This window comes from Chelmon rostratus, chromosome 9 (genome assembly GCF_017976325.1).
Source record: "Chelmon rostratus isolate fCheRos1 chromosome 9, fCheRos1.pri, whole genome shotgun sequence".
In the NCBI taxonomy this organism is placed as follows: Eukaryota; Metazoa; Chordata; class Actinopteri; order Chaetodontiformes; family Chaetodontidae; genus Chelmon; species Chelmon rostratus.
In genome coordinates, this window is record NC_055666.1 from 22,659,004 (window position 1) to 22,683,665 (window position 24,662).

The 24,662-nt window shown below is 43.8% G+C and overlaps 1 protein-coding gene across 1 annotated transcript in view; it reads right to left on the reverse strand.

Annotated features, from left to right (window-relative positions):
- si:dkey-237h12.3 (teneurin-3) overlaps positions 1-24,662 on the reverse strand; it is a 126,465-nt gene that overhangs the window by 23,556 nt on the left and 78,247 nt on the right. Inside the window, exons 11-19 of the mRNA XM_041943529.1 lie at positions 22,552-22,737; positions 19,439-19,459; positions 18,919-18,942; positions 17,684-17,830; positions 16,944-17,160; positions 12,111-12,230; positions 9,572-9,833; positions 8,296-8,563; positions 7,112-7,255 (exon numbers count right to left, since the gene is read on the reverse strand). Coding sequence (XP_041799463.1) covers positions 7,112-7,255; positions 8,296-8,563; positions 9,572-9,833; positions 12,111-12,230; positions 16,944-17,160; positions 17,684-17,830; positions 18,919-18,942; positions 19,439-19,459; positions 22,552-22,737 — 1,389 coding nt within the window. The remainder of the gene's footprint in view (positions 1-7,111; positions 7,256-8,295; positions 8,564-9,571; positions 9,834-12,110; positions 12,231-16,943; positions 17,161-17,683; positions 17,831-18,918; positions 18,943-19,438; positions 19,460-22,551; positions 22,738-24,662) is intronic.

Sequence of the window (24,662 nt, forward strand, 5' to 3'; positions counted from 1 at the left end):
GAACTGTGATCCATGCGTCTGCTCACTGAACGAAACAGTGTGATGAAAACTCTCGCTGAGCTGAAGGGTTTGACGCTGCTCCCAGAAACATAGCTACAAATAACAAATAAGCTTTGCAATCTGACCAGAATTTTAATGTCTGTTTGTGTAATAGCTCCTTAACATTCTCAGGGAAGACAAAGACGTTTGTAATATCCAGGAACCTAATGCAGTGCGTAGGACACGGATCAGCTGCGGCAGTACAGCAGTCGAGCGTTTTGGCTGACGTTCAGCTTTTTAAAAAAAGAGAGAAAAACACATTTAACGCTGAGGTCATCCTGGCACGCAGCCGTGGTCCCCTCTATTTACACTTCCATCATAGTTTACTGTACACACAAGTCTCACCATAGGCTATTAGACAGCGTAATGGAACGGATTAAATACAATAATTAATCATCAACTACCCCCCAAGATCAAGCCACACTTAATATGGACACTATACTCTTTCATTTTCTCTCTCACACACACAAGACTTCTGCTGCTCTTATGCGATTCAGCTCGAGAGTGAGTGAGCAGATTATGGTTCAGTTTTCTTCCCTCAAGGACACTTGGTCATGACACATTACTGCTGATGACTGTTGCAAGGATCAAGCTTGTGACGTCTCAGCTGGAGAGCCGCACTGATGGGAATCTGGCTCCCGACTATCTGGTGCCCCAGGCTGAACAGGGGCACTCCTACAGCGCGCGCACTGAAATAACTTTGAAGCCATTCAGTATGTCGTATCTGCTGTACTTTCACGTGACCCCGTTCTGGTACTGAAGCAGAGTTTGGGTGAAATCTATAAAACTCTGAACAACTCTTTCTCAATAATAAGAGAGAGAAGCAGAAGTACAATTTTCACAATTTGGCAAAGTTTTGTTTTTTTTTTTGCACAGACTGAAACAGATTTTGCAGAGGAGATTTCAAGTCAAAGATGGCAACTGAATGGATCAACCATTAGGGATGTGTCTGCTCATTGATTAGTAAACGGATGTGCGGAGGCGTGCTCGAGTTTTGGGTAGAAGTTGGTGAAAGAGAAAATTCACCGTTTCGCTCAGCAAAGTGAGAAAAGGCTTTTTTATGAAGCCCGAGAATCTGTTGTCTCCCTTGCTCCAAGATCACTCCAAAGCTGCTCCATCGAGCAAGCCCGTAATGTAATGTAACCGCACGTCACGCAGCTTTTAGCACATTAATAAACACTCAGACACGGTTAGACCCCATTTACACCTGGTATCAAAATGCAATCTGTGTCAGGACACATTATCAGGATAAGGAAACGCGCGTGTTGATGCGAGGTGTAAATGCATCGTCATCGCAGTGCGATCAGATCTGCCTGACCACATCCGGAGGTAGTCTGGCTCGCATTGTGTCGGCATTTTAGGGCGGTGCTGGAATCCGTGCAACACACAACACTGATGCAGATATTTGTTTTTTGGTAACATGACATCAAATTTTGAGAGCGAGCCAGCAAGAAGGGTAAAAGAGATGCCTCTAATGGCAGAGTTGCATGAAAAATGAAGCAATATGGGTGGGAAATTAATGATATGCAGTAAGAAATAACTGTGTTTGCGATGGTGTGCATTGCACTCATCTGTGCAGCTGATCTTCTGTTAACAAAGCATATAATTTATCAAGTCACAGAGTAGCTACACGCTGGTGCTGCAACACACCGGGACAAACTCACAGTATTTTTTTTATGCAAAGAAAGAAATAACAGCAACTGAGTTGGCCAAATTTACAAGAGGGAACAAATAATTAAGATTTGTTGTAGTGAGAGTTTCACAAAATGTATAAAGTTTCCCCCAACGAAACAACCCATACACTTAATTTTTTTTTAAGGGAGTCTGGAGCTGATTTACTGCCACCTCAAATGACTCACACAGCAGGTTTTGCTCTGGAGGACAGCGACCCGATCTCGACGAGGACAACGACAACGCATATATAATACCACTATAAACACCGGGTGTCGGATCATTTATTATCTGAACGATAAGTCCGGACACAAATCCTGTTTTCACACCAGGTGTAAATGGGGCGTTAGACAGGGAATTTGCCAAATGATGATGAAAAGATATTGAAAGCAATACAAAAAAAAAAAAAAAAAAATGAATGTGAGTGTAGAGACATAGCTGAAACTCGAAGGCCATTTTCTATTTATGGAAAATAAAGCGGAAAAATAAATGAAAAGAGTCATTACACAAATATTTGAGCAAGGAGAGGAAATTGCTGTAGTTCTTCTTTATTCACATTCTCTGCCTACCTCGTTCATACGGAACCGATATGTCCTCTTTACACTGGCCCAAAACTACAAGGCCGCCTTTCCACCTCCTCTGAACACGCATATCCACTGGCTGATGACTGTTTTTTCAATTGATTCCTTTCTTAGAATCATTACAGAAGGCAATCATTGCCTTGATAAAGGCTAATTTGAGATATGTAGCAAGGAAAAAAAATGCTTTAATGCCAACATCAGAGCTTCCAAGATGATTAATGGTACAAACGCAAGGCCGAGCCTCCGTACCTGATAAAAAAACTGGAGCGCCCTGAGCAATGTCACCTTGGTGACACAGAGAGAGTGCAGAGATTGGTAGGGGAGGAGCGGGGAGTGTGTCTTAATTGCGCCCTGTCCTTCTTTGTTCTCCTCTGCGCTGTGTCATTCTCTAAGATGCCACCCAGGCTCCCACGGATCCGACACGATAGAGGCTAAAAGTGGGCAGGAAAGCTCTCTGTGCTTCAAATGCAGCATGTCTCTGAGCTGTACAGTAAGTGCACTCTGAGACACTGAGTTGCTGAACTCTGGCTGTGTCCAATAAGAATCAGCTATGTTACCCTGGATAGAGACAAGTCTCAGATTGAGGGGAAGGCATATCCACTTGTAATGAAGAAAGGAGGGGCAGGAGGACACGACTAAAGCACAGACACCGGCAATTTGCCTTATCTAGCCTGACAGGCTCTGGAGTGGAGGCAGCGAGAGAGATACTGCTTCTGCTCGGGTCTTTTGCCACAAACGATGAGAGAAAAAGTCCTCAGATGTTGGAAGTGGTGCGAAAATTAAGTTAAAAAAGTTAGTTAACAAAACACGGAGTGATAGCAAATGTCTGGAGCTAAACCGCTGTGCAGCTGCAGAGGACCACCGCTCGCTAACATGTTGGGTGAAGACATTAGTCAAGGTTTACAGCATTAAAGAATCAATACTGGAGCAGCAATGAAGGCAAACAGTGATATTTGGATTCATCTTCATGCCGACCGAGGATATCGAACTGCATTCCTTGCCCAAAAACCCACGTGGGCCATAAATCTCAAATGTCAAAAAGTGGCTGAATGCAAGACTGAATAATTCAGTTTGGATTGAGAAAATCCAAGGCGATACAACAAGGTGCATACTCACAACCTCTGTGGTAAAAATGTATATGTGTGAGGGCAAAGACAGATAGGATTACAGATTGCGTTACGATACTTTGATGTGAACGCGGTGTAAACTAGCATACCAAAGTCGCTAACAAAAGCATTTCACAGTCTTAAAGGGCTCACTGTCTTTGGGTTGAGCTAATAGGATTGTGGTATGAAACCCTTTTGGCAAATTGATTAAGCTCCTGTCAGACAGGGGCAAATGAGACAGAACAACACAAGTCTGCTAAACTACTTCTGAATCTTTTAAATTTTGTCAGACTTCGCCATTTATTTTTGGGGCGGCGCTGTAATAGGACAGGGGGAAAGTGTGAAAAAGCCTTGGGGAGGCAGCAGCATTTACTGCACGAGAAAAACTCGACGCCATCTGGTTGTTGTTTTATTTCTGTCATCGCTGTTTCCACGTACAAGCACGGCCGTGCACGTGGTGATTTTTCATGCACAGTGACATCCAATTTCCCGATAAATCCAAACACGTAGCGCGGCTCGGTTTAATAAAGGATGCGGCGTGCATTAGCATATCACACGTGCTGCACCTATCTGTTGATCACAAACGCATCTCATGACAACTACAACTCCAACTGTGATGCTGCCACAGTGAAGGCTTTGGAGATGCGTGTGCTATACTTTGAGACAGGTGGGATGAAACGCGACGCACCAGCAGCAGTCAAGCTAGAGGCACATTTCAGTGTTTTCTCGCACACTTCACAAACTTCATGTTCTGGATGGCTTGACAGATTGGGTACGGCAATGGGCCCCTGTGTCTGTTCTTTTAATGTTCAACAAAGAAGCAGGACAAAGGCGCATCAAGGTTTGAACAAAGTAAAGGAAGCCTCAGTTTCAGAAACTGCGTCTATGCGTTTTACACAACCGTATCCGACAAAAGGCAGTTTGTGCAATCTCCGAGATGTGAAAGGACTGTTACACATGTCGAATACATGTATGGCATGGATGATATCAATGCGCAAACCCACCGAGTGCTGTGGGATGAATAGCGTTGCCCCTGCTAGTTGTAGGTGTGCGTGCAAGATGCTATAAAAGATTAGATTCAAGAAGTAGGCAGAGTTGAGTCGCAGTTACGCAAGCTTCCTTCCTTAAAAACAGACCTCCTCTGGTTTCCAAAATATCCGGTAACAGAAATAACCTCTGAGGTTTGCTTGAAGCTCGATGGACGGGGCCGAAGAGACAGAGGCTAGAGTCAGATTTATACTTTTGTGTCAGGCGGTTGCAGAGGACATGTAACGAGGCTCCGAAGCTCCACCAGAGCTCGTGTAAACCTCCTCGTAAATGTAACTACACACCCGGGCTGTGGAGATACCACACAGAGACCACAAGAATTACGATTGGTCAGCTCGGGGCGCTCGCGTTCTCTCCCGTGTGCTTCTGATGCCACTGGAGATAAAGAGGATACATGTAGCGATTCAAATCAATATCCGCACCATGAATAAATATAAAAGCGGCAGCCTATTTTCATGCACAATTAGCTGTGCAAACACTTTAATAGTGTGCTGTTAAACCACTGAAGCTCATTAACCTCTTCGACCTCAGCGGACCTGCTGGTGGTGCCTTATAAACTGCTACACTTTATTTACACACCGAGGTGATAAATACATACCATTTTATAATTAAAGGTTGGTGTCGTTGAGGAACGTGGAGCGTGAGGCATCGCACTTGAAAGAAAATAAATGCTGTTTCATTTTAAAGTGATTTATCCGTCGATTGCACGGAGTCCAAATGCATGAGTGGCACAATCATTACTGGCAACTTCATAGCGATGTGCACTAAAGTGGTGACAGCAGCTGACGGCAAACAGGTTGCCTGATAAAAAGCTCACTTAAAGCTAAATTTGTACACTTTTGCTGCCTTTTGAGGAATTGACTTTATGTCAGCTTTATTTCTGCACGCCACCGGGGAGCCAGTCAGGAAAGGGTGATACTCCTACCTGTTGGGTGAACAGTACGACCTCTGAGTGAGTGAGTGTAGGCGTACGATACAACTCTGAAGAGTGGAAGCTAGTGCAAAGGCGGACTAGATGTTTTGTTAAGATGTTAATACCAGGTCATGCTACACACTCCTGATGGAACATAAATGATGTTTCTTTACAAGATGAGATTCAGCACCACTTTCTTGCTCCATCTCTACATTTAAATGAAAGGCTGTGTTTAAACGTTTGTCTGCCTCAGAAGGATGAAAATTGGTTTATCTTTTCTCCAGCACGGTGACCTCTAAAAACTCATTTTTGACCTGATGATGGGAAGAGATAGGGTAGACTTTAAGAAGATACTACTTCAGTCTGCATTCGAACACACCACGCTGCGCTTCCCAATGCCAAACTGACCCACACGCTACACACACATCTGCCTGAATCTGACTGTCTAGAAACTTAAAGCTGAGAAAGGACAGCTCGAGCACAGCTCGTCCACATCTACAAATTATATCAGCTGTAACATTTGTACTGCTTTATGTTTTCTCTCCCTGAAAAATGGAAATAAAGTTGAATCAGAAGAAAAATCAATCATAAGCACGCCCGGCTCCTCAGCAGTGATGCTATCGCCGTATGAAGCATCAAACAGAGTCCCCAGGCTCTGGCTCAAGAGACTACATAATCTGGCTAGGGTGAGGAGAGCCATGACCACAGGTGTAATTACCTGATTCTGAGATGCATTTGTTGTTCAGGCAGGCTCTAACATATTCTGTTAGGTGGCAGTGAAACAGAAGAAGCCCTATATTTCGTTCTAGTCCTCCATTTCTGATCAATCGCAAATGCAAGCGATTAAGCAAGTTTTACAAACGGATGCGTAAATTAGAAATTTAAAAACTTTAGCATTAATAACACATTCAATTCCCACTGAAACAAAATACCCCCTGCCAAAAAAATAAACCAAAACATCCTTGAACAAACTCCAATCTGACAGTGTGAGACTAAGGACTCTGCTGAAGGCCACGACTGTAACCTCCGCTATTTTCAAGATGAAAGGGCCACAAATTGTGTTGGACAACTGGAACAACGACTGTGAGCCGGAGTGGGTTTAATGTCAAAACAGCGGCCTGGCAAACTGACAATGCACACTACCCCGAGGCCTACTTCTGGTGATTGCAGCCATATTACTGCCTGCACAGCTGTAACATTCTCCAGATTGCAGAGTGCGATCTTCCTGGTATTGTAACCCGGCGACGACTCAGTCCTGGACGTATATTCGGTAGTTTCATTATGTATGTTTCACTTTCTCATGTCTCTGCGCCAGCGCGACAAAGACAAACTCACGTCCATTTATTGTACTTGGCGATTAAAGCCATTCTGATTGATGACAGAGCAAGAAATTAATTTAGTTTATTGAATTAATGCGAGAATTAAACATGACGCCTGTTCATCAAAAGCGAGCCTTCGTGAGCAGCAAAAGGCCGTCTTCTTCCTAAAATAGCTGAGTAGTGTGGAACCGTGGCGAGCCCTGCACCCCGGTGACTTAGTCGCTGATTTATTCTGTCATTACTGTGAATGATCGGCCCTTCAAAACTCTCCTCTATTATCTGCAGATGGGATGACGAACCATATTTCATTTTGATTCAAGTATTTATTGCGGTGATTCAGGGTAAAGACCACCTGCCTGTAACCCTAAGAGGCCACCTATCTCTGCCCCACATGCACACACATACACATATACTGAATATAGGATCATTTCTTACCCTTCTGAATGTCCAATATGTGGTGTTTGTCTAGCATCCACCCTCCCATGTTGGAGGCATCCAGTTCATAGCCTTGCAACACCGCCGTCCTCTTCTCCCAGAGCACCACATCAAGGCAGGACTCGTATTCATATCCCACTGACACTGAAAGTAATGATGGCAGATGCCTATGGTGAGCAAGGTTGAAACCTCCTTACTGACACTTATGGCAGCAATGAAGCGACAAGCCTCATTGCTGCCTGATTCAGGACACGTTGTGGCTGTTTTCTGTGTTTGCTGGTTCTGCTTTCTCGTTGGCGATGTGATTTTCTCCAGCTGGGATGATTTTATAAGACCAGTGGGGCTCCTGTGTCTCACCTGCACAGTTTGTATTTTATGCTCTCTCCTCTCATTTGTCTGTTTTATCTTGTGTAAATGCAAATAAACCGCAACCCGAAATAACGCTACTTAAACAATACAGGCTCAGATGGAGCACATTATGGTGAACGTCATAAACGCTCAGATATGGTCACAGCCGTAAGCCGTGAGTGAATCCTGTTGATTGTCGGGGCTGTGAGCTTTTTTCTCTGTAATATATAAGCTGGAGTGCTCCAACATTCATCCGTCTTAACAAAATCCCTCAGCCTTTTTATACTTTGAAAACTTTTTCTGCCAACATTAAGATGCAAGTGTCCCTGCATGTCGTTCTGTAAAGCTGAGGCCACATGCACATCAACTGCACCCTAATGCAGTTTAATGCTCGAGATGACTTGAGTTTTATTTCTGAATCATAAGATATTCCGTCATGTATGATCTGATCAAAAGATTCTGTTATTAAGCGTAATTCATTTTATTCTGACTATTGATTCCTTGCTGGATTTCTTCTCAGGCCACTGCCTCATAGGCAATATTTTAGTCACTGCACTGCTGCTGAAATATCATACATGCAAAACAAAGAAGTCAGCAAAAGAGCAGTGGCCTTCAAAAATGCAGCGCTGGGGGATTTCAGGATTTCACACCACCTGCTAAATCTTTATTGCACAACAAAAGCAGTCCCTGGCTAAATAATCCTCAATTTTAAAAAGAATAAAATCAATCTTCGAAAGTTCAACCAAGGTTCAGTGCCTGAAGGTAGCGCAAGTATCTGACAGTGGACCGACGCTTACACAACATCTTCAGTCAGCAGCTTCACAGCGGGTACTCACCCACAGCCTCTGCAAGGCCAAAGACCTTCTGATTGTAGGCGTCTGTTTTATCCCAGATGAAGGTGTAGGAGAGGTCGGGGAAGGCAGGGAAAGACTTCTGGAACTGACGGCCCATGACGGCCACCATCAGGTGGACCTTCATCAGGCCAAAGGGGAGACGGTCCTGGGTCAGGAGCACCTTGAGGATGGGCTTGTAGCCAGCTGCCCTGGAGCTCAGGTAGACCAGGTTGAGGTCACTGCCTGGTATGGCCACTTGCTCATGAAGAACCTATGATTTTAATTAGCAGTCAGACTGGTGCCAAACACACAGTGTGGAGTACAGACTTAAGTAAGAAGAGCAACAGGAGTTTGCTGGCATTTAATGTAGACGATGAATCTAATTACAGCATATAATACATCATATTCATGTGGTGTAATGCATAATATTATAATATATTGCACTTCCTGCATTGACTGTTATCATTTAGTTTAGAGCAACATAAGAGAAATTAGTTTGTTGCCAAGTTTATACAGACATGCAGGTGAATAATGTTGTGTTCTGTGCAGTACAATCAAACATTATGAATTGGTTCTGCGGCCAAAATATTAAAAATAAGCTCTTACTCATATCAAACCACACTGTACATTAGCCTTTATTGTGCAAATGTCACTTGATGGCATTTGATGAATTCTTCATTATTTGAGTACTTTAACTAGAACAAGTTTTAAATGCGACTCTCTTTTTTTATTGCAGAGTCCCAGTTCTGGACCAGGTCTCACCTCACACTGCCACTGCGCTCATGTTGAAGCATGTCCAAATTGTAGAAAACAGATATTTTTTTTTCCCCTAATCGGTTTTAAACAGCAAAAGCTGCAGAGTCACATTTTGCATTTAGGGATTTTCAACTCTGATTTGAGCCAAATGGATACAAACCAAATCCTGAGGAATGTAACCTCCATGTGATGTGCCCTCAGAATTTATCAGTATTACTGTGAGGCAATTTATGGCTTAGTATTTGGGGAGACGCCTCAATTCAATCAAAGCTCAAAGGCAAACTGAAAGGCAAATCTGACTGTTAAAAATAAGCGAGAGAAGCCATGGTAAAGGGAAGATAACAGCATTATCGTTACTCTGTGTTTGTGTATTTTCGACATTGCTGCGTGTTGTGTTGAGATCAAACATGGGTCAAATTATTAAAGTCATTCAGCACCATCAGATATGAGCACGGATTCGGAATTGACCATAAAGTCCCTGTAATGTGTTCTCCCCGGGTCACCTCCGTGGCTGCCGTCTCACCTGGGTCTCGGGGATGATGGGACTGTCCTCCGGGGAGCTCTTGTACAGAGTGGAGAGGGGCGTAGCCAGGATGAGGGGGTTGGGTCTGATCAGACCAGTAAGGTAGCAGCTGGGGATGTCGTTCTCTTCCCTCTTCATCACCACCGTGTCCATCACGTGGAAAACGTTCCAGGGCAGCCACACGGTGCGGTGCAGCGTGGGGAACGGGGCACGCTCGTAGCTCAGCGTCAGAGAAGCACCGCCGTTGGCCAACAGGTCAAACCTTAAGACAGCAGACCATCACTGATTGGATGAAATGTAATATTAGCAATAACTGCACTGTATTTAAAACTATTTGTAAAAACTTACAGTTTATTACAACTTGGGTTTTATTTTCATTGTTTTGGCCATCTGCTTTATTAGTTATGATATTATTGTCACTTAAGCAATACCTGTGATCTATATGCAGCTCTGGATGCCTGCCTGGTCTTTTCTGCCCGCTTCGATGCTTCTGTGCATAACTGTGCACACAGAGAGCTCCGACTTTTGGTCGAATTCTGCTTCGACAGACAGACGTTATGCTGTCTGGGGAAAATGTTTTAATTTCAGTCTGTACCAAACATCAACAGACGATCTTTCCCTGTTCATCAGGAACAATTCGTGCTGAGCATCATGAATACTACCCTGTAATCTCCCTTTGACAAATAAAACACAGATCAGTTAAACAAAATGAAACATGCGAGCTGCTGTTCAGGCACATTCACAAGTCGAATTATCTCACATTTATATCTGACATCAAGGGAGTAATGCTTCTTTGCACACAATGGGAACTGTACTCGCAAAGCTGCGATAAGCACGGCCGGTGGGGGAGTGCTTTGTATGAGCCCCTTGGCTTCCTCCCCTGTACATAACCATTAAGCTCTATTATTGTATGTCTTTAACCGTGATGTTTTTCAAACACATGAACAAAAAAAAAAAGACTAAAAATAAAGACGCTGAAGTGATGAAACCTGTCTCATCATTCTTGCTTCATCTGACTTCTTTTTAGCAATGTTTCAGTGTTATTGCTGCTCAGAATGATGGCCACAGCTATGGAAATAAGCCTCAAGTTGTAACAAGCTGGAACGTCCCTTTCAGCGCAGAGCAGAAAAGAAGATATTTTTTTCAGGACTAAGCCTGATGATGTTTTTTCAATGGAAGAGAGAACTTTTCCTTATCAAGTGTATTCCCTCTGTACAGCCTCCATATATTATTATCAGTCACTGAATCTAATTTATGACTTTTGTTTAACCAGGCATGGTGTAAGAAGACACTCCATGGTTGAATTTGGTTTGGAGTCTTGGGAGTTTCCTCTGGTGAACTGGTTTTAATTAGTACGACATTACTCAGGGAAAAGTTACTGGTTTGGAAATGAAGGGCTAGTCTTTGAAGTGCTGCTCTATATATTCGGCGAGCTGCGCTACCCAGGGGGTAAAGCATCTGTGCGGTGACATTGCATGCATTCACGTGCACGAAGACGCGCACACACTCACAGAATCGAACACTTAGGCGAGTCACACACACACACACACACACACACACACACACACACACACACACACACACACACACACGCCAGAAGCCAAGCTGTGCAGCTGACCTAAAACAGCTTCCTTCTCAAGCTCTCTCCACTTTGGGCAGTGGGGAGCTCACAGCTGCAAGAGGCCAGGCTTTGATGCCACCCTCCCACCCCCTCCCTTCTTAACACACTGAGCGGATCTGTTGGCTAACCAAGTGTGATTATCCCCGACCATTTATCACGCTCCTTGTCAGAAGAGTTACAGGGCGGAATATCTGAAGAAATCAGCTAATCCGCAGCTATCTGGGGACCCAAGGATTGTGCTTCATAACAACAGCTGTACAATTCTCTGCCACTCATAAGCCTTTTATTCCACACTGGCAACACATAAACACAGCTTCAATCTGCTGAATTTGAATGAAAGCCTGATTCACCATCGCTGACGTCTGTCTGCAAAATGAAGCTCCAAGCTGAGGTGAACCCTTCCTGTAAAATATGTGACATACGTTTGTCTTGTATGTATTTGAGCTCCCGTTATTAAGAACCCGTCTGCGGTAACAGCGGGAGAAGGTCAGACAGTAATCCCATGTTTTACTACACCGCCGGCAGATTGATTCTACCCTTGCTGATTCAATGCATTTTAAACAGCCTGGTTCAAAATGGCCTCCACCACTGTGACATTTGCATGAGGAATTGTTCTAGGGCACAATGAGCTGCTGTTTCGATTTGTTTTGAGCGCTGTTTGGATAACTGCCAGGACGACTCTCCCACTGTTGGATAGCTTTCTCTGAATTTCTGCCATACTGGTCTGGGGACAGCAGTCCACGCCACAAATAAATCACTGCAAAGGCAAAGGTTGAACCTTCGGGCTGAGCTCACTAACGAGAGAGTGCTCGTGTTTATTTGGACATGTAAATGAGTGTTGATAAATGCAGATAGATCACTGTGTGTCCCTGCATGCTGCACAGGCCGATGCATGTGCGCGCACAGAGTCTCTCTTACATGCCGTCTTGCCGTGTGATGGTGGAGCCGTACTCCGGGTAGTGTAGAAAAGACACGTTGACTCCAATCAGCGGCGTCCCGTCTCCCGTGAGGACCTGACCCCGGATTACTGACACCAGGCTGTGTGGGCAAACAAACACAGAAAGGGCTGAGTAAACAAACAATGCCAGCCGGCGTCAACACGCAGCCACAGCATCAACGCTGCTAACAACTGTCATCCCTTTGCCAGCGGCACCAGCAGGGAGGTATGATTTACTGACCCTTAGGAACACACACATGTCAGTGGTTGTTATTCATGAAAATGCCACCTTGCAGAGCACCTCTCGGCCTCCGTTTACTGCTTTTAAAAGATCATAATTCATCGGTACGCAGTTTTCCAGGCATCGAGGGCTGAGATTTTGCAGGATCTTGCACATGTGTTGCAGCATTTATATTCCACGAGGACACAGAAGTGAATGCATTTTTTTTTCCCCGCACAAGAAAACCTTATTTTTATGAAAAGTATCGTTAGTTAAAGGCAAGATGCAACATTAGAAGTCATGCACAGAGGGCTTCTTTGTGAGGTCTGCACAGAAAACAGCGGGCGTCAAAGCTAAGAGTGGAAAACACACAGCACATTATCTAACTAGCAAGAGTCACAGTCAAATTATCAGTCTGCTGAGTGAGTCAACTTAGTAAATGAAGTGTACAAGAAGCCCAGCAGGGTGCATATCAATGAGATCCATGAGTGAAATGTTCACAGTATTGTTATCTCTCTGACCTCACTGAATTAAGGATTTCCCCTAAATTGTATTTTCAAGAGGGTGCGATCCCAGCGTGATTATTCTTGCTTCCGAAAAGAGCCTATTGTCAATGTCACACCCGAGTCTTATGCTCGCTAGCGTGATAAATGTCTGTGGTAATACTTGTGATGAAAGATAATGTATCAACAAGAACTGTGTTAGAAAAAGCTCTTCAACTCGGTTACAGATATCCTCTTGATGTGAGATGTTGCAAAGCTCGATGGCTGACGTGTCAAGAGCCACTTTACAGGAATTCAGAACAACAAAATGCAATGCCGGAGGCAAACTGTCACAAAGAAGAGAAAAAAAAAAAAAAGGAGAAAAGAAAAGGGCTTTGACAATGAAATCCAATGCCACAATGCAAAAGAATCGCCACAGCGGTTTTGAAAGGTGAAGTCATGAATGTAGCTGTGAAAAGAAATCAAAATTTGAATGGAAAAAAACATGAAATGTTGAGCAGCGAAGTCAAAATGTCAAGGTTTTTATTTGAAACTTACAAGGGGAAAAAAACATGCTCCCCTTTTTGGAAAAAAATAAATGTAAGAGAGTTTTTCTGAACAAAGATCCTCTTATCGCACCTGGTCGCTGCCTTATATAACCCACCTCCTACTGCTGACCAAAGAGCAGTGCCACCAGAGCAGGCGGGGGGGTTAAACGCTTCACTTAAGGGCACCTCTATGGTAGTTAGTCTAGCATGGGAGAGCATTACTCATTCACTTTGCCCACCCAGATTTTCCCTGCTGGCAAATGGATTTGCTTCTGGTCAAAAGGCTCTCCACCTCCTCCATCCTCTCCCCTGCTTTCACCTAAAAAACTGTATTTTCTTTGGCATTTCTGCTTCATAAATCACAGACACGGAAGATTCATACATGATTAAAGCCTCAGATATCCTCTGCGATTATTCAACACGGCCGCGGGGCCTTCAGGTAAAGCTCGCCTGACACCGCTTCTCGTCCGTATATTCTTAAGTGCGAAGTAATTTGTTAAGTCAGTGCTTTGTTTGAAGGTAAGAAGGGAAGACAATGCGATATTTCTCCATCAACATTTAATCATCCCCTGCTTCTCAACCGCAGAGCAGAATTTTAAGTGTTCCCTCTGCATTTGTCACTGTTGGGCAAAAAATGTCTCATTTTGCCACTTTGTCTGCGGGTCACTACGTATATGAGACAAGGATGATCAACAGCTTTAGCCTCTCTTATTTCCCTCGCTCTCCACGCCCGGACCAACCATCTCCCATCCTTTATTTACCGGCTCGGGGAACAAGGCCACTTAAGAGCCCCGGCGAAGGTTCACTCTTTCTTCCCCGTGTCTCTATTAATCTTTTGAGAGGCAGGCGGACGCTGCGAGAGCTGAACCCCCAAACAAACGCCGAGTCACACCACCTGCCGAACCCCCAGAGATGAATCATATAATTCATGTATTCTTATCTGTCATTGTCTCGCGCTGGTTGTAGGAAAACACCATCTGAAAACCCAATGGGAGACTTGTGTGGGCACATGTGATACGGCTGGGGGACTCATGGGGGGGGAAAAAACACTAAACCACAACACATGTTTTATTCCCTGTGCTATACGGGGGACAAGTTTACTGCCGAGTTCTGAAACTTGACCGCACACTGAAATCTGCTCCCTTTCTCACGGCTTTACACAATGGCTGCTCAAAAAATAGAAGGAGAGGAATGACCTCTAACTGTTCGCCATCTCTGCGCCGTTAGACATCAGATACACTACGACCAGACGTAACAGTCACCGCTGCTGCTGGAAGTCTTCATGCTGTCCTGGCATTGTTCCAGTGCTTCAGAGACTTTTACTGCTTTTATAATGTATACTCTGACTGTCAATAAATTATTCACCCTATAACCTCAAATGAATGCTTGAAAAATATGGGTCTCCAAACAAACCGCCGCTGCTAAATTCCACTTCGTCATTTGGCTCTTTCAGAGACTTATTTCATGTATGCGGCGTTTGTGCTCACCAGATACAGTAAAAACAAACAAAAAAAAGTAATTAATTTTCGGCAAATTTAGTGGTACGCCTGTTTGCAGAGCCTCTAAAATGCACCATAGAGTTTCTGACTATAAAACTAACTTCCACAAGGAGATAAAAAGGCAAATGAGTATTTTGAGCAAGAGAGCTAATGCCACTGCCAGACATGAAATCGACAGTAAGCTGAAGACAATGAGGATGAGGATTACTGAGAACTTGGCTGGGAGGGGGTTGGCGGTAGGGGGGGATTGCCTCATTCTATATTTTCAGTAAAGCATGCTATTTACATAAGGATTACTTTAAACTATTGGAGGAAATATTCCCAAAGCCTGCTGCACACAGTTGGCAATCATTTCCCCCTCCATCAGTCACAAAACAAACTCTGCTCATGATTCTGAACAGATGTGGAAGTGCACTGAGGTCTGGGTGAAAAATATAACTCTGTCTGTCAGGTTGCACATTGTAATAGACCAGGAGTCTATTCATTGGCTAAGGTATTTTCTTCCTTTATATCAAACTTTTTTCATAAAAGTCTTTACCATGGACAAACACCTTCAAACTTTCACTGTTGCAAGACGTTAGAGAGACATTATGGCCACATCGCAAAGGTTTCACAATGAAAACAAGAGTCTTATACTAGAACACAGATTTCCTTTATGTCCATCAATGTCAAAATGTCTTTGAAAGACATAAAGATCTGTAGGTAGTGTCTGTGTTTTTTTTTGTATATAGAAGCACATGCAAAGGAAAATAAGAGACGCAAAAAAACCCATGCTAGCAGCTCTGTGAGGCTGTGCTTAGATACAGCAGCGCTCTGAGCTAACGTCAGCATGCTAATAGGCTCGCAATGACACATGCTGGTATGTGGGATTTAACCATGTCCACAATCCTAGTTGAGCATGTTAGCATGCTGAAATCTGCTTATTAGCACTGAACATAAAGTCGTTTTCAATCCTAAAAATCACATTAGCCTTGAAGTTTTGACTCCACGATGGAGCAAGATCGTGACTGTCGATACGACATTTCAATAAAAACTAAACCTTTCAACCTGCTGGTGGCGCTACAGGAAAAGTCAGGTGATGTGCAAAGTCAGTAGGATTCATCCTCTGGGGACCATTAATCATGTGCACAAAATTTAACTGAAGTCTTTGCAAGTGATGGTCTGGACCAAAGCGGTGGGCCTACCGACAGGTCGGCACTGCCATCCACACACACACACACACACACACACACACACACACACACACATACACACATACACATATACACATATACACACACACACACACACACACCTTTATGAAACATGAAACTTCTCGAAGCACACGAGGATGCCATCTATGTGCAAAACGTATCAAATGTGTTTTATTGTATATAATAGCAACAATAGGTGTAATGTCTACAAATGTTGCACCCATTAACAACGTCCAAAACAAAAATGCATTTACCCGTTTGATGTTAAAGTGCAGAATACCATTAACTTGTCGGCTCTTTGCAGACTCTCTGCGATGGGGCCGATTTAATGTGGTTTTCTGTTGGAAAATAGTTCCAACACAAACAAGCCTTTCAAGCAAATATCAAAGAAAAGTCTATTTAAGTGTGCCCGTCCCAGATATTCAAATATACCGTGTGGTGAGCGGCCAGATAATCACCCAAAATATTACATTTTTGCTAAAAGATATATGTTAATGTGCAGTGAAAATGGACTGTTCACTTTTGCTGTGCTTTCCTTTTCAATTTGGAGACCCGCAAGGTCCTGTTATCCTGGTGTAAGAAACCTAATCCTCGTGTTTTCACGTTCATAAGAGCTCTTTTTAGCAGGGAACAAGTTCACTCTTGAGCTGCTTAATCTTGACTGGTAGAAGGAATAAATGCTTGTGGCAGCGACACAACTGTAAACACACTTGTCACTGTGACTGCAAAGACAAAGAGATGTGTGGGATTCTTTGACGTTTTGGAGTGGCTGCACAAACACAGGTGGTCTCTCCCGACGGGTAATGAGACAGCAAACAGCTAACGTGATCCAAATACGTAAAGAGCTGTCAGTAATTCATTAAGCCGCTTACCTGCTGTTGAACGCATTATCCCAGGGTATCACGTGACTGCCGCTGGGACCAATCAAGAAACTGACGCGATCGTAGAAGCCCTTGGATGCGGGCTGGGCGGCTGAACTCTGGCCCTGGCCGGCGATGGCAGCGGGGTCAGGCGAGCCGCGACAGTAGGTCTGACCCTGGCAGGAGATTTGAGTGCAGCAGTCTGGGTCCATGCAGTCGACGAGCCCGTCTGGAAGACAGAAGGGACAGTCCAGACAGGGAGGGAAGAGCTTTGCTGACCTGGGCTGCGTGAGGAAACGCCTGACCATCTCCGTTCTCGTGTTGAGCTCTAGTGCACACAGATGACTTCTACCGTCAACTGAAGTTCATTAAAGCGACAGCAGAGATCCTGAGCTGGCATTTAAGTGTGAACTATTTCAAAGTATGTCACCTAATATGAAGCTCAAAAGTTCTGGGCTTGCTGATCAGGCTAAGACGCGGTTTATCATCTCCAGAGTGCTAATATATAGTCTCAAGTACTCTCTATAATTGATCTACTGTATATTTTAAAGCATGCTGCTTAACAATCTGCTCTGCTGCCACATTTGCATATCCTTTCCAGTGATGTTTTATGTATGATTGATTTGTTTTGTTTGTTTGCACAGTCACCGAGGAGCCACATCAAAGCCAATTTCTCTGTCTGCCACAATAAGACACACGCACACGAGCTGAAGCTAAAAGACTATTTGTAGGAGGCTTTTACTTCTTCCTACCTCCCTCGTTATCCTTGCCATCTGAGCAGAGCGTTTCGGTCGCTACGTCGCATCCCAGCCCTCTCCATCCTGACTGGCAGATGCAGTGCCAGACGTTCTGATCGAGGACGCACCTCCCGTTGTTGTTGCACAGCCCGGGGCAGCCGTCTGTCAACACATCATGTACGTGTCAAACAGCCCAGCAAGTCAGAACAAGGAAATGAGGAGGAGGAGGGGGAGAAGACAAGAGCGAGGAGGGGGGCATTTAGAGTGGACAGGGGCAGAGGAGGGACAAAAATGATAAAAGACAGCATTGAGTGAACATACAGTACGATACACCTCTGACAGGACTGGGGATGTGGGGGAGGGCGTGAGGAGTTACTGTCGTTTCACATGAGTCTGAGGAGCATGTAGAGCTACACTGCAGAGAGAAACGTAAAGCTGTTTACTCACAGTTAAAAGGCCGGTGGGAGGAACTTTGAATGCTCGGTGAGTCAAATCCTCGAGGAATTTCGAGTTGTTTTGTGTTGAAATCCAAAAAGTTTGAATGATTCTTTAGGAGTTCAAGTGATGTACTTTGGTTGCAAGATTCCTCATAGTGCAGTTTTCAAATCAAGGGCAGCCTCGGAGCCAAATTCACTATTAGCTGGAGTGTCCCCCCCCCCCCCCCGGAATCAAGATTTAAAGGATTCTTTGTGAGTTCAAAGTTGAACAAATTTCCCATTTAAGAGGCTGAAAATCACTGGCTGTCTTGGAAGTTCATTGCCGTTGCCTGGAAATAATTAAAGCGGGAACAGCCTATTGCAGACGTTAGAAACACTCATGTGAAGTAACAGCAACATCAAAGGGAAAGGGAAGTATATATGTAAATAGGGGGAGAAGTGTGGGAAGAGGAGGGAGGGATCTAGAGTCTCTACATATACAGAAAACAGAGCATTTGCTGCCAGATCGCATTCCTTCTAGTGGAGGGGTGAAGACAGGGAGCCGAAACATGACTAAACCACACCAGTTTTGGGCGTTTAATCTGGCAGACACAGGGAATTAAGACAGGGGGAGAAGGGACCGTGGAGTCTGTGTGAGACTGGTTAAGACGGACAGGAGATGAGGGGACATATCGGGGGGAGCAGGATCACAGCAGAAACATTATGATCGACTCGGACATAGAACAGGTGTATATACGCCGTGCTAGGAAAGACAGAGAGCGGGGAGGGATTGTTCGTGACAATCTCCCTTGGGGGGGTAGTGGTTCAATTTACCTTTATATCCTATCTTGACTGCTCCTATTACACAACCGAGGAAAGGGAAACATTTGGAAAAGAAAATTACTTATCTCTGTGGTGGCAGAGAGCTAAGACTGACAAACACATTTACTTATTGTAACTTACAGGGAGCACAAAAAGTGGAAACGGTTGATGGCATAAAGCTGATGTACCTGCCAAGCTGGGTTAAATATTGGGAAAAGAAGCTTTGCAGGTAGTTTTTTTTTTTTTTTTACCCCAAGATCACAGTTGTCTTCAGCACGTTTTAGCTTCTGCTCTAATTTCACTCTTTTGACTGTGTATGTAAATCACAGTCGTCATGACGTGATCGAGCTGCATAGCTAATATTAAGCATGAGTGACAGGATATGACTGGAAAGCTGTGAGATCACCCTTTTTTTTTTAAAGCAGAGTTCACTTTTTTTAAAAAGCAAAAATAAAAGTGTTCAGCAGGATCAGGAAATAACATCTTGCATGAAGACTATAATTCTCAAGCAAAGTGAAAAGTGTTTTTTTACCTGATACTCTGGAATCCAGGGCTATACATGTAAGCCAAGAGGGAGTTGGAGAGAGACAGATAGGCAGGCAGACAGGCATACAGACATAAAATAGAGAAGAGAGTGGATATAAGGACAAGTTAGAAATGAGAAAGAAATGCAAATAGTAAAAACAAGTAGAGAACTGACACGAGAGCGAGAGAGAGAGACAAAAGAGACAGACGCTGCAGATTTAGAGGAGCAGATTCACAGTTTAGCTACAGTAAGGAGAAAAAATCCAGTGTTTGACAAACTTAGAGTGTAGATGTTAATTAAAGCAGAAAGTGATTAAACAGAATTACAGATACTTGCACGGTCAAAGTCGCCACATTTTTCTGTTCGTGATTATAACTCCTTCCATAGGAGGAAACATAAATTAATCCAGCATCTTAAACTCATAAAATATTCATTGTTAACGCTCTCCATCTGCTTTGCTTTGCCAAAGCAAAACAGGCTAACACAAAGAGGAACGCACAGATTCTCTTCATATCTGAGCGTTGTAGCGCTCTTTGTTTTCAGACCATATGAGCCAGTTTCATCTGCATCAAAACATTTTACTGTCTGCTTGTCAGGAGGTATGTAGTCTCACCCTCGGTCTAATATGAACGCTTCATGAAGCAGCACACCAAACTTTCTTTTCTTTTTTTTTTTTTCTTTCAATTTTGCTGTCATCTCCACTTCAGTGGTTTCAACAACTGCACGGCAATGAATCAGCAGTACACTAAGGCGAATCAAAAACACCTTAGTGGTAAACTGCATTGCTGAGAAAGCGGTGACAATGGGTTAAGCCTTGCATATAAAACAGGATCTAGATGCTTGTGACAAAAGAATGGCCAAGGAAGTCCTCTATTCAAGCTCTGGCCATGTAATGTGATTAAAGGGCGCTTTGTGCAAATGGCAGTCATTCAGGGTTTGAAAGACAAAATAAGCTCCCGGTTCACCAAGAAAAGGTAACGCGCTGCCTATTCATCCCTGCTGCATCCAAAGCAAGGAGTTACTTTCCTGACGGGAGCCTTAAACAGGAGGAAAGAAAGGGAAAATGGATGGTGCAAAGTCTGCCCCGAGGAGGGAAAGATTAATAAGATCAAGAATGTGACCCCTCCAACAACTCCCTCACTGCAACCCCCCTCCCCGAGATGAATTCATGCTGTGGACCTGGGATTGCTGATGAGAGAACTTGTAAATACATAATTAGGGTTCAATAGTTTGGAGAGCTGGATCTTTGTTTCGCAGGGAATGTGGCGTCATTGAGAGGTTGGAGATGACACTTGGGGGAATGCTGTTTGACGCGGCGTGTCAGGGTTTAACTACGGGACCTTTGACAGGGGGTAAGATGTTGATGAAGTTTGAGTTAAAGGTCAATAGGAAGTGACATCTCAGAACTCATTATCCTCATTAATGCCAGGTGAAGCACTGCCATTTCAGAAAAATGATATTCCAAAGAGGCCTACCCGTGGCTTTTCCGCTCCCTAAATACCTGCCCTTGACTCTCTAATACAGGAGCATCACTTCAGCAGTCTAAAAGGTGGAATATCTCAATGGATGATAGAAAAATTACAAAGTGGATGTGAGGTGTGGGAAAAAGGAAGACGTTACCGAAGTAGAGAAGAAAAGCAAATTATTGCCAAAAACCAACTAATCTCATTTCTTTTTAGAGGGAGGGATGCAGTTTACAGTTTACAGGTTCATTTAAGGCATTTAAGGCATTTTTTTGTCTAGATACCCTGTAATTAAATGGCGGTCTGCAGGTACAGTCACTGATCAGAAGGTCAGCGATTCGATCCCCGGCTCCTTCAGTCTGCAAGAAGTTGAAGTGTCCTTGGACAACACCCTGAATCCCTATTTCACCCTTGTGTATCAATGGGTGAATGTGGCATGTGTAGTAGAGTGCTTTGAGTGGTCGGTAGAATAGAAAAGCTCTATATAAATGCAGTCCTTTCAGACCTGCAGTCCATTCAAACCTCTACATTTGCCACAGTATCTCTGGTATCTCTGGCTAAGAAAAAAAACATGCTGCTGCTGAACAAGAGGCGATGCAGCAACTGAACAGCAACAAAGCTGTGAAACTCAACTGTTAATATGTTTAGTGACAGTACTGGATGTTCATGGCTATTGCTTAAGTAAAAGCAGCAGAGTGCTGTGACTAGAAATCTGAGAAACATCGGCCTCCAGAGTCTCTGCAGGCCCAGACGCAGCAGTTCCAGATCCACAGTTTTTGACGTATGCATGTTTGAGTTTCAACGTCAGTTTTGATAACCCTACGCAGGGGTGAACTTCACATTATGAAGCTAATGTTAGCTAGCTGCCTTCAATCAATAATCTTTGGATGAAAAAGTTAGATGTCAGTGTCAGGGCTTTTCTTTCTTAATTTCCCGCAAATGCAAACAAGATTAGTTCATAAAAACATTTTTTAATTGCATATTTCAACATTTTTAATACATAAAAGGATTGTACGTTTGCTTTTCCATTATGCAGTGTGTCTTCATTCTGTCAAATAAATGTCATTTAAAAAAGAAGCAGCAACAATAATGATTATTTTAGGATTATTATTTAAAAAACAAGGCGTGGCTCATATTTTGGTAACATCTCAGCAAACGTATTGTAGCATTACTGTGTTTCTAATAAAGTTTCATGAAGGAAAAAACTGGTTGTGCATGTGTAGGCGGGTCTGAACTGCTGCATCTAGAACTGTGAGGACTCTCCAGCTCTGCAGGACGACGACATTGAGAAATTCTAGTGGACTAAAAATTTCTAGTTAAAATAACATGAAAGGGACAGAAAAAAACAGAGAAAGGGGCTCCTGTCCGCCATGTTTGACTCAGTGAGCACAAGAAACACGGGAGGTCACTCTGAAACACTAAAAATATCACGAACGAGTGCTTAACACCGGTGTGTCATGCAAAGGTGCTTTTCTGGAGTCGGCAGGCAGCGACAGAAGTGTGTCATGATCTGCTTGAAACTGCTCTGAAAATACTGACATTCACACTCCAAAGTTGCCCTTTTAAGCCCGTCCATAAACGCATTTCCTCTGTAGTTCGTGCCCTTCTGCCAAGTGTGTGTAGGTGTGCAGTGCCGTGCGTGTCGCCGTGGCTCACCGATGGTGCAGTGTTCACCCGTCCAGCCCTGATGGCAGTCACACTTGCCCTCTCGGCAGACTCCGTGGTCGATGCAGCGTGGGTGACAGTCCCTCTGCTCACATTCTGGTCCTGTCCAGCCTTCCTCGCACTGACACACACCAGTGATGCACGAGCCGTGGGGACCGCAGTCCACCACGCACACTTCTGTCGTAAAAGAGAAAGCCATGGAGACATGTTGCTTCTGTTCTGTGAAGAGCCTCTTTTCTCCCTCCCTGTACTGGCGTATTTTTGTATTCTGCGCAGATGCATCTGCCACTGCTGAAAAATGCTCTGATGTTTGCCGAGAAGTGTTGGCTCCATCGGTTAAAGTGGGCCAAGAAGTTAAACCGTAAACAAGACACGTCTTCAACACCATTCCTGAAAAATGTGTTAAGAGAAAATCCTTCAAAACGTAAACGCAAATGTTTAAAGGAACAAAAGCTGCAATGTGTGATCATATTCAATCTAGAGAGACTCAAAATGCCATCTGTTGAAGGAAATCTTATATATCAAAAAACATCAGGACTGTGCTGCTTTCTGTTGCGTTATGGATCCCAGTACACTTGTCGTGTACACGATTCTTTTTCAAACACATGGTTGAAACATCCCATGTCAGAGCGCTGAAACAGAATCCCCCGTCAACTTATATTTGGCTGCCACTTTGCCAAAACACACAGTGGATAGTGAAGAAAAAGCAGGACAAATAGTCCTCTAAAAACTGATATATGGTGTTATTACTTTTATGGGTGCCAGCGATAATAAAGTCCCTTAAATTTGCTTGACATTTAATCTGTAAAGCACGATGCAGCACAGCAACACAGCACTGTCAGCCTGCATTAAAACCAATTCAAACGTAATGAGTGCATATTGGAAGGCACACTGAAGAGATAAAACTTTAAAGGGAACTTCAAAGAGAGACACACACTGCGTTGTTATGTGTCCGTACGATGGCGGACGGATGATATCTGATTCAGTTTACATCTATTTTATGTAAAATTTACTCTGCAACAAAATCTGGAGGGCTTTAATTAGCTTATCAACAAACGGGTCCAATCACTGTAACAACCACTTTTCTCCATCTGAAATGACATCAGAGCTTATCAAAGCTTAATATTAAGTGTTTCTCTGAATAATTAGAGGAATAATAGGAAAGGCATTTTTTTCCACCCCTGTGCAAGAGCGACACAGGCTATTATTGTCATTTTTGTTTCTGCAGCCACTTTAACTCATCGCTATCAAAGATGGCAGCCGCTCTATTTCTCAGGCGCCCTAAAATGAAACAAAAGGGCAGTAAAGCACAACAATTATTTTGCGCATCTAAAATCTTCCAAAACAACCACTTTTCAGGTTTTACATGTTCGGGAAGCTCATTTGCATGGAGCCTTGGCAGACTGAGGCGAGGGTTATGGATTTAAGCAGGTTATTTCCGGACTCAGAGATGTTCAACACGTTTTCCTGTAAGCACTGAGCATCGGAAACAGTAGAGCAGCTGTTATGGACCTGTGCTATCTTCAGAAAAGTTAACTTCAAAAGATGAAGTCAACGGGTGGTGAGCAGGTCTTTCTTCACCAGGCTAAAGCTAATGCTCAACAAGCTGCGGCCGCTCTCGTGAGAGAATGAGAAATGTTCATTTACTGGAACCAAGAGCTTCGATACAAAGCTGGTGAACAGAGGAGCCATAAAGCTTTCCGCCGTGACAATAGCCGTCAGTGTGCTGCAGGAAAGCAGCTCAAGTATGTCCTCAAATTTTAAGTGACAAGAAGCTCCAGGAAATTTATATAGCGCCATAACCGAGAAGTTGGAGACTTTTTAAAAACTTGGTATAGGCTGCAGGGAAAGCAAATTAGCCAAGGGACATCATTCTGCCGTCCAAAATGTAATAAGTCATGGATTAAATATCTACTATTTTGTTCATGTATTTTTTTTAAGCCAATCTGCCCCCACTGCTTTACCCACACTCCCCTTTACTGAGGCTCCTTTGGCCGTCTGTTTCCAGCTCTCTGAATAGAGTTTTTCTTCGATTGAGAGACCTTGGATGGCTCTGATTAAGTCGAGCCGACACTGTAGAATATTAAGCATGCCTCTGGAGG